The sequence below is a fragment of the Erpetoichthys calabaricus genome, chromosome 10 (genome assembly GCF_900747795.2).
Source record: "Erpetoichthys calabaricus chromosome 10, fErpCal1.3, whole genome shotgun sequence".
NCBI classification, from domain to species: Eukaryota; Metazoa; Chordata; class Cladistia; order Polypteriformes; family Polypteridae; genus Erpetoichthys; species Erpetoichthys calabaricus.
Genome location: NC_041403.2, coordinates 157,869,242 through 157,883,862, shown reverse-complemented (window position 1 = coordinate 157,883,862; position 14,621 = coordinate 157,869,242). Strand labels below are relative to the sequence as shown.

Genomic DNA, 14,621 nt, shown 5'->3' with positions numbered 1-14,621 from the left:
TGTGCCATTTTTTCCTTCTGCCTATAACATTGTGACTGTCATCTCTTTTGCATGTTTTTTACCCCGGTTGACACAAATTAATGTTGGCAGGTGCTTCCTTAACTATTTATTATTAGTGGATCTCTGAATGAATAAAACATGATGAATTGCATCATCAGGGTATAGTAGCAGGTGTGTGGTTGTACTCATCCGTTTATCCTATCCATTCATTTTCTGATAGTCCCATAATAGTTGAAAACCAGTTTCCAAAAGTGTTCATGAAGTTCCTCAGTCTCCTTAATTTTGGCAGCTTTTATTTTCCCCACAGTAATCAGTTTGGCTTGAATTGTGGGTAGTAGGTTGCTGAAACATATTATTAACATCATTTAGCACAAGCTGAGACTGCATTCTAAGTGAAGTAATTACTTTAGTAAAATGGATTTGTAACTGAACACAAAGCCTAACATCCAATGAAGCAGTGTTTGAGATAGATTACAATTTTTTATCCCTGCTATGTTTTAGGTCACTCCTTCTGAAAACCAGCCCCACTCACCATGTCAGCCTTTAACACCAGATGGCAGTGATGCTACTGATGACTTCAGTGATCTTCCAGAGCTTGAGCTTATAAGTGAGCAAAATGACCTGCAAGATGAGGTTAATTTTATTATCTTTTGTCTTAAAATATTTCTGGTAAACAGAAGTTTTGTATAAAGATTTTGAAAAATATATATTTTTGTTTTTAATATATAAGGGTGATGAATGTAGTATACAAGGTTTACTTCCTGTACATTTTTGATATTCATGTGAAATCTTCACCTTCTCCCCATACTTCAATGAGTTGTACTCCCACAGCCTGGAAGATGTAGTATGTAGGTTTAATTAATTGGCCAGTGTAAAATGGATCTATGAGATTGCAAATACGAGTGACTGTCAGCGGATTTACAGTCTTTTAAAGGTTGTTTTCTAGTGCTCGGTACTTCTGGTTTGTGAAATTCATGTGTGCCTATATAGTTAAGGCCAAAGGTTTTTACGTGCATCTTGTCTAAAAACTTTCCAAATCAAAATTCCCTAACTTCACACACAAAATGTTACTGAGACATTATTGTGTTAAGTTGATTAGCTTATCTACTTAATTTCCAGAGGTGATTTTCTCCAGCAACTAATTGTCTGAAGCTCCCTGAGTGAACCAACAGTTAATGGTACATCTCCCTGAATACAGAAAAGATGTAAAACGTGCTCACATTTATAATACAGATTATGTAGCTATACCATACTGCCGGTTAGAACATCTTCATAAAGGGATAATTTTCCTGCAGACCATCTAATGTGGTCTAGTTAATTCTTTGTATGAAATGTCCTAAACACTGCGGTCTATGTGGAAGAAACTGGACAAAAACTCTGCTAAACAATGAATTTACACATTAAGCATGGCAATAGTGATGTTCTGTAGGAGCTCACAGCCATCGACACTGTGAGAAGGACTTTGAGATCGCAGTGCTTATGGGCAACTTCAAAACACAACAAGAGAGAAAGGAATGGGAAGTTAAACTGATAATGTAACACATTACGACATGGTTTACAGACAAGTTTTATCACCAGATATGAGAATTATTTACATCTCTCTGACTGACCCAGACAACCTGACTACAGATCCATATTGTATGGAAAAACTCATCAGAAACTTCAAACAACTATCTTGAGCAGTTATCAAAATATCTTGATTATAAACTGTTCTCCTCTCGCACTAAATTAAACTGATCTTGGATAGGTCTATTATTTTTTTTTACATTTAAAATGACCCACTTGAAGATTTTCCAATGCTGCATCTGCCCTGGTATCTATATAAACACAGAAAATTCCAGTTTCTGCCTTATATTTCGCTGGAAGAATGGGCTTGAGCTGTCGTGAAAACTTGCATATTGTAATGTTTTGTTAGTTAGCCAATGAAAGGTGTCATTTTGCTTGACTTCTCATTGTATCCATAATGGCTAACACAGTACAACACCCTACTGGTACAGACATACAAGACACCGAAATATAATAATACATTTTATTTATATAGCGCCTTTCCCATGCTCAAGGCACTTCACAGACTGCTGCTACATGGAATTGAAGACCTGATGGAAGAAACTAGCACACCTCCACAGTGACATCTTCTTCTTAATGAAATGCAAAAAGGAAAAATCTTATCCAGAAAGGCATATTGATGAGGAATCCAACCAATTCAATCCACACTTACTACAAAGTTGCTCTGCAAACTGAGTATTAAGACCTCTGAAAAGCTGAGAAATCACCTAATCAAAATGTTCTATAACATTGAAAAGAACACACAAAGAAAGATCCAAGACCTCATCCTGCTCCTTGGCAGTGACATGCAGGATATGGTAAAGGAGCTATATCTATATTATAGAAGACTCCAGAAACTCCTTATTGTCAACAGAAAGAAAAAACTGCATAGACTGCGAGAGAAAGCTGGACAGTTTATTTATATATATATATATATATATATATATATATATATATATATATACACACATATATAGGGTAGGATTCAAAAGTAATGAGCCTTTGTTGAAAAAGACAAATTTTTTGAGCAAATCGGTACAACTAATTAATAGTCTTCAAAATAGGCACCTCCTGCATCAATACACTTTTGTAGGCGGCTTTTCCATGACTCGAATGCGTCCACGTAGGCCTGTTCTGGGATGGCTGCAAGGGCTGCCTTGACATTTGCTTGGATGTCCTCGATCAAGTCGAAGCGTTTTCCTTTCAGCGCTGATTTTAAGCGCGGAAACAAGAAGAAGTCAGAAGGCGACAGGTCCGGACTGGGGGACCACCGGAACATTCACCCGGGCCAGGTAGGCGCTCACGATGAAGGCGGTGTGGCTGGGCGCGTTATCGTGGTGAAGCTTCCAGCTGTCCTTGATGTCCCTTCGCTTGCGCGCGACGCTTCTTTTCAGCCTTTTCAGGACTTCCAAGTAGTAAGCAGCATTCACGGTCTGTCCTTGCGGGACAAACTCGTAGTGGATGATCCCCTTCACTCTGAAGAAGGCAATGAGCATGGTCTTCGTCTTCAACGTGTACCGTTGCTCTAACGAACTTTCCATTCCGCCGTGTAACGCACTACCGCACAGGGGTTCCCGTCAAGGCCGATCCTACTGCTCCGAAAAGCTCGGGAGTGGTAGGAGCTCCGTTGTGTTGTGAAGCCAACACCCACCGTCGCCGTCGCTGGCAAGTGGGGCGCGCGGCGAGGTACGTTCGCGTCAGAACAAAATGAGGCTCATTACTTTTGAATCCTACCCTGTATATATATAAAAAAACAGTCCTGTACTGTTAATCTCTTTTTATACACACCAAATGAACTAGAGATTTGCAAAGGGACTTTCACTCAGCCCTGCAAAGCCCATTGACAAAATCAGAGTCTGCAGTGAGGTAGAAGAATTCTGCAGAAAACTCGGACTTAAAAAAATATTTTCCACAAAAAAGAAAATGGCAACCATGGACACCAGGACCTGGCAGAAATTCCACCCTGGAGAATTACATAGATGGCTTTCGACTGAGAGTCAAAACGGGGATCCTAAACAGACAGCAAGATCGAATACAACACCTCACTATTCACAAGCAGAGAAGCATACATTCACTAAGAGAAAATACAGAGATTGTTATTAAACCAGCAAACAAAGGTTGTGCCTTAGTTATCATGAACACACCTGACTATATACAGGAGGTACAAAGGCAGTTGTCCAGTACTACGCATTATTACAAACTGCAGGAAGATCCCACAGATATCTTCAAAAAGGAACTAAAAAAGATAGTAAATAGCTTTCCTGTTGACATCAGGGATCATGTAAACAGTTTAATTCCTGAATATCCCGAAATGGATAACTTCTACATTCCTCCCAAGATCCACAATAAAGGGAACCCAGAAAGGCCTATAATATCAGGAATTGGTTCACTTACAGAAAATGTTTCTGGATGGGTGGAGCACATCCTTAAACCCCTCGCCCGCAAAACAACTAGCTACATCCAAGACATCACTGATTTCCTAAAAAACTGTCTGCTCTTGTCACCTTACCTGAGGGAACCTTACTCGCCACAATTGATGTTGAAACATGTTACACAATCATCCCACATGATGATGGCATATTGGCATATGAAACATGCCTAAAACAACATGATATACCCACAGAGTCAGTTATACAAATGATAAAATGCTCTCTGATGCACAATTTATTCTCATTTGGACAGGACTTCTACTTGCAACAAATGGGGACTGCAATACTGTTGGTTGGCACCTCACTACGCGAACCTATTTATGGCAAAATGTTATGTCAACGTGGGTCTTAAAACCAATGTTGCATCTCCATTACATAGATGACATCTTCATAGTCTTGGCTGTCAGTGAGAAGGACCTCCTCCATTTTCATAACGAGTATAAGTCTTTCCACCTCAACCTAAAGCTGAGGCTTAATTATTCAAAAACAGAAGTCTGGCTCCTTCACACCACTGTTCAACTGAAAGGTAACTTCCTTATAACTTCTTTTTTTCACAAACCAACAGACAGACAGACATACCTAAGAAGTGAAAGCTTCCACCCCAAGCATATAAGGCGCTCCATCATTTTCAGCAAAGTAATAAGTTAACAATCGTATTTACTCAGACCCAACAGGCCAGGATAAACAACTGTAGGATCTTAGAGAAGATTTCATTAGTCAATAATATACTCTGAAAACGACATTCAAATAAGAAGAGCTGCTGTCATACCATAGACAACCTTCTGGAATGTAAAAACAAGGGCAACAAGAACTGAATCCTTCTTGTTGTTACCTATAACCCACATCTTAAAACACTTTGAAAAGTTATAAAAACTTCAGCCAATACTAAATAATGACAGCACCCCGAGAGATGTATTCCCAGAACCTCCCCTCCTGCCATACAGAGAACCACCAAACCTGCAGCAACTAATTGTCTAAAGTTCCCTGGGTGAACCAACAGATAATGGTGCATTTCCCTGCCTACAGAAAACATGTAAATCATGTACTTACGTTTATAATAATAGTTATGCCACACTGCCATCTGGAATATCGCATAAGGAATAATTTTCCTGCAGATCATCTAATGTGGTCTACCTAATTCTTTGTATTAAATGTCCCAACACTGCACTTTACGTGTGAGAAACTGGACAAACACTAAACAAAAGAATTAATTTACACAGGTTCCACATTAAGTATAGCAATAGAGGTGTTCCTGTAGGAGGTCACTTCAGCAGCCATTGACACTGTAAGAAGGACTTTAAAGTCACAGTGCTTATGGGTAACTTCAAAACACAGCAAGTGAGAAAGGAATGGGAAGTTAAACTGATGCAAAAATTTAACACATCACAACATGGTTTAAATAGAGACGAGAGTTTTACAATCATGGCCGAAATTATCGGCACCCCTGGAATTTTCCCAGAAAATGCACCATTTCTCCCAGAAAATCGTTGCAATTACAAATGTTTTGGTATACACGTTTATTTCCTTTATGTGCATTGGAACAACACAAAAAAAAACAGAAAAAAGGCCAAATCTGACATCATGTCACACAGAACTCCAAAAATGGGCCTGACAAAATTATTGGCACGTTTTCAAAATTGTGGGTAGTTTTATTTCAAGCATATGATGCTCGTTTGGACTCACCTGTGGCAAGAAACAGGTGCTGGCAATATAGCAATCACACCTGAAGCCAGTTAAAATGGAGAAAAGTTGACTCAACCTTTCTGTTGTGTGTCTGAGTGTGCCACACTAAGCATGGAGAACAGAAAGAAGAGCAGAGAATTGTCTGAGGACTTGAGAACAAAAATTGTGGAAAAATATCAACAATCTCAAGGCTACAAGTCCATCTCCAGAGATCTTCATGTTCCTTTGTCCACTATGCGCAACATAATCAAGAAGTTCACAACACATGGCACTGTAGCTAATCTCCCTGGACGTGGACAGAAGAGAAAAATTGATAAAAGACTGCAACGAAGGATAGTCCGAATGGTGGATAAACAGCCCCAATCAACTTCAAAACATATTCAAGCTGTTCTGCAGACTCAGGGTGCAACAATGTCAGCTTGAACTATCCGTCGACATCTGAACGAAATGAAACGCTTTGGCAGGAGTGCCAGGAGGACCCCACTGCTGACACAGAAACACAAAAAAGCCAGACTGGAGTTTGCCAAAATGTACTTGAGGAAGCCAAAATCCTTCTGGGCGAACGTCTTGTGGACAGATGAGACCAAGGTAGAACTTTTTGGTAAAGCTCATCATTCTGCTGTTTACAGAAAATGGAATGAGGCCTACAAAGAAAAGAACACAGTATCTATGGTCAAACATGGTGGAGGTTCTAAGATGTTTTAGGGATGTTTTGCTGCTTCTGGCACTGGATGCCTTGACTGTGTGCAAGGCGTAATGAAATCTGAAGACTACCAGAAGATATTGGGGCGCAATGTAGGGCCCAGTGTCAGAAAGCTGGGTCTGCGTCAGAGGTCATGGGTGTTCCAGCAGGACAATAACCCCAAACATACCTCTAAAAGCTCCCAGAAATTGTTAAAGACAAAGCACTGGAGAGTTCTGAAGTGACCAGCAATGAGTCCGGATCTAAATCCGATTGAACACTTATGGAGAGATCTCAAAATTGCAGTTGGGAGAAGGCGCCCTTCAAATCTGAGAGACCTTGAGCAGTTTGCAGAAGAAGAGTGGTCGAAAATTCCAATTGAGAGGTGTAACAAGCTTCTTGATGGTAATAGGAAGAGCTTGATTTCAGTTATTTTTTCCAAAGGACAAATATTAAGCTGAGGGTGCCAATAATTTTGTTCAGCCAGGTTTTTGAGTTTTGTGTGAAATGATGTCAGATTTGGCTTTTTTCTGTTTTTGTTTTTTTTGTGTTGTTCCAATGCTCATAAAGGGAAAAAAAAACGTGTATACCAAAACATTTGTAATTGCAACAATTTTCTGGGAGAAATGGTGCATTTTCTGGGAAAATTCCAGGCCATGACTGTATGACCAGACATGAGGATTATTTACGTCTTTCTGACTGACCCAGACAACCTGACTAGAGATCCACATTGTATGGGAAAAGTCATCAAAAACTTCAAAAGACTTTGTTGGACAATTATCAACGGATTTTGACTATACATTGTTCTCCTCTCTTACTAAATGAATCTTAGCCTAGAGAGGACTATTCATTTTTTTACATATAAGATGACCCACTTAAAGGTTTTGCAATGCTGTTTCTTGCCTGAAAAACGGGCCTGAACTGCCTTGAAAGCTTGCATGTTGTTATCTTTTTGGTTAGCCAATAAAAGGTGTCATTTTGCTTGATTTTTCATTGCACTTAAAATAATGATTAATAGATTTATTTCAGCTTTTAATCACTACAGTATGTCAGATTTTAAGTGGGTCAAAAGTTTACAAACACCAAGTTGACTGTCTCTTTACACAGCTTAGATAAGTTGCTAATTGTCGTAATTAGTGTTGGATTGGGACACCTTTTTTTGTATACAAGTGCCTACCTATAGAGCCAGTGCTGCCTTGTGGTTAAGACAATAGGGAAATCAAAAGAACTGAGTCAAACCCACAGGAGAAAAATTGTGCATCTTCACAAGTTGGGTTCCTCCTTAGGAGCTATCTCCAAAAGGTTCAAAGTACTACAAGCCAGGGGTGGCCCTTGTGTGTCTCTGCCGTGAAATAAACTATCGATTAACAGAAATAAAGAATAAAACCGCCAAAAGGAGAGGTCAGTTCTGAAAGTTCCTTACAGCATCAGAAACTAAAATGTCACCATCCATCATTATAACACTTCATCAACATTGCCTTAAAGGTTGTCGGCCGGGGAAGTAACCATTATTTCAAAATCAACATGAAGAAGAGCACAAATTGTTGTTGCTTACCAGGACAAAAATGTAACTTTTAGAGGGGTATTGTCTGGTCAAGAAAAACAAAATCCGAACTGTTTGGCCGTAATGATCAGCAATATGTATGGAGCCTGAAGGGTGAGGCTCTTATTCCAAAGAACATCATCCCAACTGTGAAGCACAGGAGAGGCAACATCATGATGCGAGATTGTTGTACTAGGAAAGTGACTGCTGCGCTTCATGACATAGATGTCATCATGAAGAAGGAGCATTATCTGGAAATTCTGAAGTAACACACCAAGATACCCTTAACCAAAATAAAAGAGAAATTGTTGGCTTTGTGTCATGTCAGATGTTACTGAAGAACTTGTATTTCTATAGTGTGCTTTTCTATGTGTTATTTTAAAATGTTTTTAATTCTGAACATATACATATGTTGGTTTTATTTTTGTTTGTGGTCAGCTGCTTTAGTCTAACTCTTTAAGACTTTGTTTTATTGAGACTCTAATAGTGACTTCTTACTAAAGTCTTTACAGTGTGAGATGACCATGAATAACGTGGTACAACAAAATGAGAAGTCTGTGGCCTGCTTGGAAGATAAAACATCTTCAAAAAAAAACCCCTACACTGCAGCAGTGGACACTAATGAAGGTATTCAAAAAGAGTTTTGTAGAAGTTATATATGTTTATGGCTATTTTTTTTTTAAAAAAAATCCCATTTCCTGATCATTTGTACCCTAAACTCATATTTAAGTTTATTTTAGACAGAAAACCAGGAAATCAACCAGAAGCGCATTTTGTTAGAAATTTTTAGAACTAAATTAACATGAAGGCATTCCTGTTTATCCACAGATTTTGAACATAAACTAATGAATAAGATGCATCTTTATATCATAATTTTCTTGGGCTTTTCAAGTTCAAGTAAATGAAAAGAACAAAACTGTTGAATGATAACCAGAAGTGGGTAATATTGTGTTATATTTACACAGCTAGCTATACTTTGGTAAATTTCTGGAAATATTGTTGATTTTGGCAGCAGAACTTTTTACTTTTATTTTTGTACATTTGTGAAAGAAAAAAAAGTATTTTTACTCCACTACATTTGTGTCACACTCTTTACCATTACATTTGAATTTTTCAATTTTAATATTTAATTTGTTTTCCTTAACATCAGCCTAGTCGCTTTTGCTGCAGCCAATCGGCAAACAAATCCTCTCTAGCTTATACTGTAGATTTCAGTGATCATTTTTGGCTGTCTCTGTTTTCCCTCTTTACAACAGGCCAAGAGCAAAACCTCATCGCTGTCAGCTGACTTTTCCTGTGGATTTCATTGGTCATTTTCAGCTGTCGTTTAGTATTCTCCTCTACTAATAGCTATGCCTCATCAGCCATAATTAGCTGTCATTCACGGAAATTACCCTAATTGACCAAACCTTAAGGAAACACTGCTCAAAAATACATTGTTCATACTTCTGGAAGATCCAGTTTAAGCAGTTAGTCACCAAAGTAGTCAGTGAGTGACCAAATTCCAGTTTCAAAATTGGTCAATATTTAAACAAAAGAAGAAAAAAAAATGTGTATGCAAGAAGAGTCAGAAATCTCAGAATCTGTGAACTCTACCTTCAAATCAAGAGAATGTGGCTGTAAGTAGCTGCTTTTCTCCTGTTGTGCACAGCTAGCTTTCAGACTAATTTGCTACACTATATCGTCTAAAGTATGTGGACACACCCCACTAAGTTATTGAGTTCAGGCGTTTCAGCTTGCCCCCATCGTTAACAAGTGTATAAAACCAAGCACACAGCCATGCAGCCTCCAATGGCAGTAGAATAGTTTGTATTAAGAGCTCAGTGACTTTAAACATGGCACTGTTAGAGGATGCCACTGAAACCTCTGCTCTGCTTGATCTGCGCTGGTCAGTTGTGTGACTATTGTGAAGTGGAGGCATCAAGGAACAACAGCTCGGGCACAAAATGGTAGACCACACAAACTCTCAGTGCTTGTTGCCGATTGTTGAAGTGCATAATTCGTAAAAATAACCTATCCTCTGTTGCATCACTCACAACAAAGTTCCAGACTGCTTCTGGAAGTAACATCCGCACAAGAACCTGTTTGTGCAGAGCTTTGTGAAATGAGTTTCCATGGTCGAGCAGCTGCATAAAAGCCTGAGATCACTCTGCAATACTAGTCATTGGCTTGTGTGGTATAAACCATTGTACTCTGGAGCAGTGGAAATGTGTTCTCTAGGGTGACCAATCGCGCTTCACTATCCTGGCATTCTGATCTCTGAATTCTGATTCTGAACACAAATCTGTGTTTAGCAGATGCCAGGAGAAGGCTACCTTCTGGACAGCATTGTGCCAACTGTAAAGTTTGGTTTAGGAGAGATATTAAGGGGCTATGAGGCTATTTTTCAGGGTTTGGGTCCCAGTTAAGAGTACTATTAATTCTTCAGCATGCAAAGACATTTTATACAATTGTGCACTTCTGAATTTGTGTTAACTTTGGGGTAGACCCTTTTCTGCTTCAGCATGAAGCTGCCCCTGTGCATAACACCAGCTCCACAAATACATGGTTTAAATGAGTTTAGTATGTAGGAACTCAAGTGGCATACACAGAACCTTGACCTCAGACCTAATGAATACTTTTGGGAAGCTGATTTTTAGCCACATCTTCTCATTCAACATCAGTAACTGACCTCACAAATGCTGTTTTGGCTGAAAAGGTGCACATTCCCACAGACACACTCCAGAATCTTGAGGAAAACCTTCTTAAAAAAAAGTGGAGATTGCTACAGATGTAAAGAAAGGTCCGACTCCATATTGATTCCCATGGTTTTGGAATGGGATGTCCATCAAGCTCATGTTGGTGTGAGGGTCAGGTGTCCACAAGCTTTTGGCCATATGGTGTAGATAGATAGCAACCCCTACTCTTGTTAAGCACTGGGCACAAGACAGTTGCAAGGACACCAGTCCAATGCAGGATGAACACACATACGCATACTTTAGAGCCAAGTTAACATCACCAGTTCACCTAACCTGCATGTCTTTGGACTGTGGGAGGTAACTGGAACACTTGGAAAATCCATGAGAATACATACGTGCAGACTGCAGACATAAACCCTGGTCTCATTACTGCGAGGCAGAAGCACTACCACTATGCCTCGATGTTGCCCAATACAAGAACATTACAGGAATTTGTTTCTTGAGAGAATAAAAATATCTGATAGTTCTATTGTAGGTGGCATTTAATAAGCATTACTCCACATTGTTTGCATTTTTAGTCTGAGAATAATAAGAAATCAATGGTAATGTTAAGAGAAACAAAAATTAATTTATAGATCGTTCCATTTAAAATTGAGACATGATTTAGCACTTCCTAACTCCTTAAGTTAACTATTTGAGGAGGTCATATATGCTTATGTTTTCCGAGTCTAGCTTATTATGGTGTGTTCAGAACTCCCTCTCATCATCCAAGGATTGCCCCTTTTTTTAATAGTGTAAGTTCACTTACTTTTGCAAAGTTTGACCAAGAGACAGATGTTTAACATACACCTCCAGACCTGAGGGATATCTCACTTGTTTAGTGTAGAGATAATGTGCCTCTGAATATGGACCTTATAGAACATCTGACTGAAGAAAATCCACACTAATCTTGTATATCCCCCATTTCTTTACTGCCAAGTGCACTTAAAACACCACAACTTTTCAAAATCTCTAAAAAAGATGGTCCTGGTTACCACGATGACAGTTATTGTTGGGCTCAGTTGATTACAACCCTTATAGTTGCTGTGCCTTTAAACGATGCATCGCATCATTCTAGTTGCAAATGCTCATCCAAATTAAATATTTTATGGAGCCTTCACATGCATCTCAACAAGCACTCCCAGTGTATGAAAAGAAAGTCCACTTTCAAAGCTTATTCATCCAGCCTCACCTTAGTTTTAATGCATGTACACTTTTCAGTTCAGTTAGATCAAGCGCGCAACTACAGCTTGGATAAGTGGTAGACTCAAACCACATTTTGCTGTAATTTTAAAATAAGTGTTAGTTTAATACAAGCCTCACCCTAATGTGTGACTTGTCACAGAAGATCTTTTATGCCAGAGAACTGTGAAGTATGACTTAAAGAAAAGATAGAGTGCTATTAACCAAGAGCGTACCAGAACTTGAAACGGTGACCCTGGAGATCACCATAAGTGTGTTAATGAAGTGAGCATATATGATGTAAATCCCTCAAGTATGTTTTTGATAACACTATAAAAGGACTTCCTTTTATCTTAGTCATGTAAGGCTATGCAGCAAGACTTTAGCAAACATTTTGTTTTATATAACGGTACATGTGCTATACACATCCCTTTTAATACCTTTATTGCAAAGTGTTACCACTTTTAAGAAATGAGCAATATGATGGTCATTTTGCACTATCTTGGCCAATGCCTTGACACTACTATTTGTTCTAGTTCTTTCCTAGCTGCTAAAATATAGGCTATTACCTGAACTCTAAAATCAAGAACAAATTGAATTATCCTGGCAAAGATTTTTGCAGTTTATGAATTTCTGAATTAAAGTTGCATTATAATTTGACTGCAAGGTCTACATTTCACTCTCAAGAGTTCCATTCATATCCCTGGTGTGCTCCAGTTAATACTGACTTCCATGTTTGTAGTAACCTAATCTGACACACTGACATGTTCAAAAGTGGCTGCCTTAATAAAACATGATAAATGCAATGTACAAAGAACGTTCAATCTGGTAGTTTTGTTTTTTTCCACTATATAGACAGTGCAGAGGGACTATATCTGGTCTGCTCTTGAAAGAGCCTAGAGCTTTTAGTGAGATGACTTGCTATTAAAAATGCATCTCTATGGCGTATTCTAGATTAACACATTCACATTCAATTTGTGAACAGTAAAATGACTGCTGTTGTGAATTTAAATTCAGATTCAGACAATAGGCTATAGAAGAACATTAATGTACTATTAAACTATAGAGATCTTAGTGTAACATTTTGATGTGATTTTTATTTCATCATAGTCTATATACATCAGTGACCAACAGAACTGTACTTCTTAATATTTCGAACAAAGTTTGTAGTCTTTTTTTAATGTTGTTGATACACCAGTCTTTTGATTAAAACATAGTCAGTGCATGTAGTTTCCATGATTTATAGTTCACAGTCTCATATATTGCATTTTTCTCAATATGTAATCTAATAATGTCTAACTCTGGGATACATACAGCTCATTCATTAATTTAAGTCGACCTAGGTGGGTATTGTCCTATATTGTTTGAATTCCTTTGTCAGATTTGGAAATGCAGAACTGTAGATGAGTGTGTGTGGGAAAACATGGGTGTAATTATGATAATTAGAAATAATTTAGGCCTGTTCTGTAGCTGTTAACTTTTTTCCCTGAAATATGTCACATTGGATCACAGTCACATGTAGACAATGTAAAACTAACGATGAGAAGTTCCATTATGTGTCTGTTGTGAATTTTCTATGGGGTGAATCAAAGGGCTTTACAGGTTGTGCTTTACTAGACTCTGCCCAGGATGTATGTGATGTAGATAAATATCATATTGTCGTATTTCAGACCTGAGCTGTAATCTTCCATCCACATCTAAAGAAATCTACAGTGGGCAGCTGGTCTCGACCCCTAGCATCTGCAGTCCACCTAAACGAGGAGCAAGACCGATCTTTCCAGTATTTGCCGGAGGCAGGCTGTATGGAGACTTGCACTGCTTGCCCCGATCTTTTGCCTCCTCCATCTTGTGACCTTCTTCACATCTTGCATTGGCTGCATATTTTGTTTGTTGTTATGAAAGTATTATGTATTATTATATATGTGAAATCACTCATATCACAGTTGCTTAATTCATGATGAAGTTGTTGTAATTCATGGGACACAAGTTGACTTTTTGGAGAAATAACTACATTGCTGTACAAGTAGCACATTTTTAGGACTTTCATGTTCTGTGAGGTTTTGTAACATACAGCAAACTATAATGTCTAATTAGGATGTTAACAGTCATCATTCAAGTGTAAAATTATTAAAAAGATTTGTTTCATGTTTTTGAAGAAGAAGAATATTTGCGCATGACTAGTGACCTTAAAGCCCTGTCCTTTCATTTCAGGAAAAAGCACCCCTTTTGTTCAGTGTTCAAAATATTTTTTATTTATTTATTTGTTTATTTATTTTTTTTGACCAGGCCAAACATTTATTTTTTTTGTATTGCTTTATTTTGTACTTGCAGTAAACGTGCTGTGCTCTAATTGCCTTATGTCCTGTGACTGTGTCTTTTTTATGGTGCTGGAGTATTAGTTGTTTGCATAGTGTTTGGTCCTGTTATTTGTTATTGTACTACAGTATAGTCAAGCTAAGACACACATTTACTTTTCTTATTTTGCATTGACTTCCCTGAGACACAAACCCACACTCTTGATAGGGGAACTTCTCTGAATATCAGAATAAATAATGTGGGGTGGCAGCCCTTTTTACTGGAGAACTTGGCTGTAGGGTCCGAAAAGCCAGGTGAATTGCTTCAGACTCAGAGATTTCAACATAGGATTTCTAGACAAAGCAGATGGATGCTTCACCCTTTGGTATCCTAAATAATTTCACTTTCATTTTTTTATTCAATAGAAGATTGGGATCAGGGATGCGGTATGTCTAACGACCATTGGTTATTAGAGAAACCTTTGTAATTGCATTTGCACGGCTGAAACCTGTTATTCTGTTCATTTGGGTTGCAAGGTATTGGCA

General features: G+C 38.3%; 1 protein-coding gene across 1 annotated transcript in view; it reads left to right on the top strand.

The window, feature by feature from the left end:
• Window positions 1–14,398, top strand: part of tdrd5 (tudor domain containing 5) — a 66,611-nt gene extending 52,213 nt beyond the window's left edge. The window contains exons 15-17 of the mRNA XM_028812195.2: window positions 502–633; window positions 8,386–8,509; window positions 13,452–14,398. Coding sequence (XP_028668028.1) covers window positions 502–633; window positions 8,386–8,509; window positions 13,452–13,633 — 438 coding nt within the window. The 3' untranslated portion in view covers window positions 13,634–14,398. The remainder of the gene's footprint in view (window positions 1–501; window positions 634–8,385; window positions 8,510–13,451) is intronic.
• The last annotated feature ends 223 nt before the right edge of the window (window positions 14,399–14,621 follow it).